Here is a 752-nt window from a genome sequence, read left to right on the forward strand (position 1 = left end):
CCAAAGAGCCCTATAAAAACCCCAAGCCAGTGTTCCTCCAACAAGCCTAGAGCCTCAGGCTTCTCACAGCCTGAGTCTCTGCAATTTGGTCTTTTGTCTTACAAAGTTGTTCGGTTCCTTGTGTCCCCCACAGACGCCACCTGCCAGCACCCCCCTCACACCTCCTTCTCCGTGACCACTTCAATGGCTTGTCTTGACCCACTCTGACACACACACACTTAGACTTCTGTCTTTTTCAGGTGTAATTCATTCTTAGAAAGTTTGAGATGCTTTACCTAAAAATAACTGTATTTCAAATCGGAAAGCTACAAAAGATAAAAACACCACACTTACAATACTTCACAAAATCTTTTTGGAAATCTTTTCTGGTATTGACAAAAGCACGCCCTCTTTCGGTTCCAACGACAAACACGTCCGTCTCATAGACAACGATGCAGGCCACCTCGGCCTTGGACTTGGCCAGCTCTTTACACTGAAACAGAACAGTCAACGTTACACTATATACAGCTATTTAAAAGCACTGCTTCTTTCTAGATAAATCTAAAAACCTAACACTTAAAAGTGTCTTAATATACAATCAGGACGCAAGTGTCATTCATATCTTTAAATTAAATGAAAGTAGATTTTGTACCTAGTTCTAAAAGGGTTTTTACTAGGTACAAAACAAAGGGGGGGCGAATGAAAACAAAACAACAAAGACAATTCATAGGAAGAAAGAAAGCAGGAACACACACACACACACACACACACAC

General features: G+C 41.2%; 1 protein-coding gene across 1 annotated transcript in view; it reads right to left on the reverse strand.

Moving 5' to 3' along the window:
* The window catches only part of Gtf2i (general transcription factor IIi), a 61,336-nt gene that overhangs the window by 56,874 nt on the left and 3,710 nt on the right, over positions 1-752 (reverse strand). Inside the window, exon 2 of the mRNA XM_031391159.1 lies at positions 334-507. Within this exon, the coding sequence (XP_031247019.1) occupies positions 334-507 (174 nt within the window). The remainder of the gene's footprint in view (positions 1-333; positions 508-752) is intronic.

The sequence above is a fragment of the Mastomys coucha genome, unplaced genomic scaffold (genome assembly GCF_008632895.1).
Source record: "Mastomys coucha isolate ucsf_1 unplaced genomic scaffold, UCSF_Mcou_1 pScaffold22, whole genome shotgun sequence".
Classification (NCBI taxonomy): domain Eukaryota; kingdom Metazoa; phylum Chordata; class Mammalia; order Rodentia; family Muridae; genus Mastomys; species Mastomys coucha.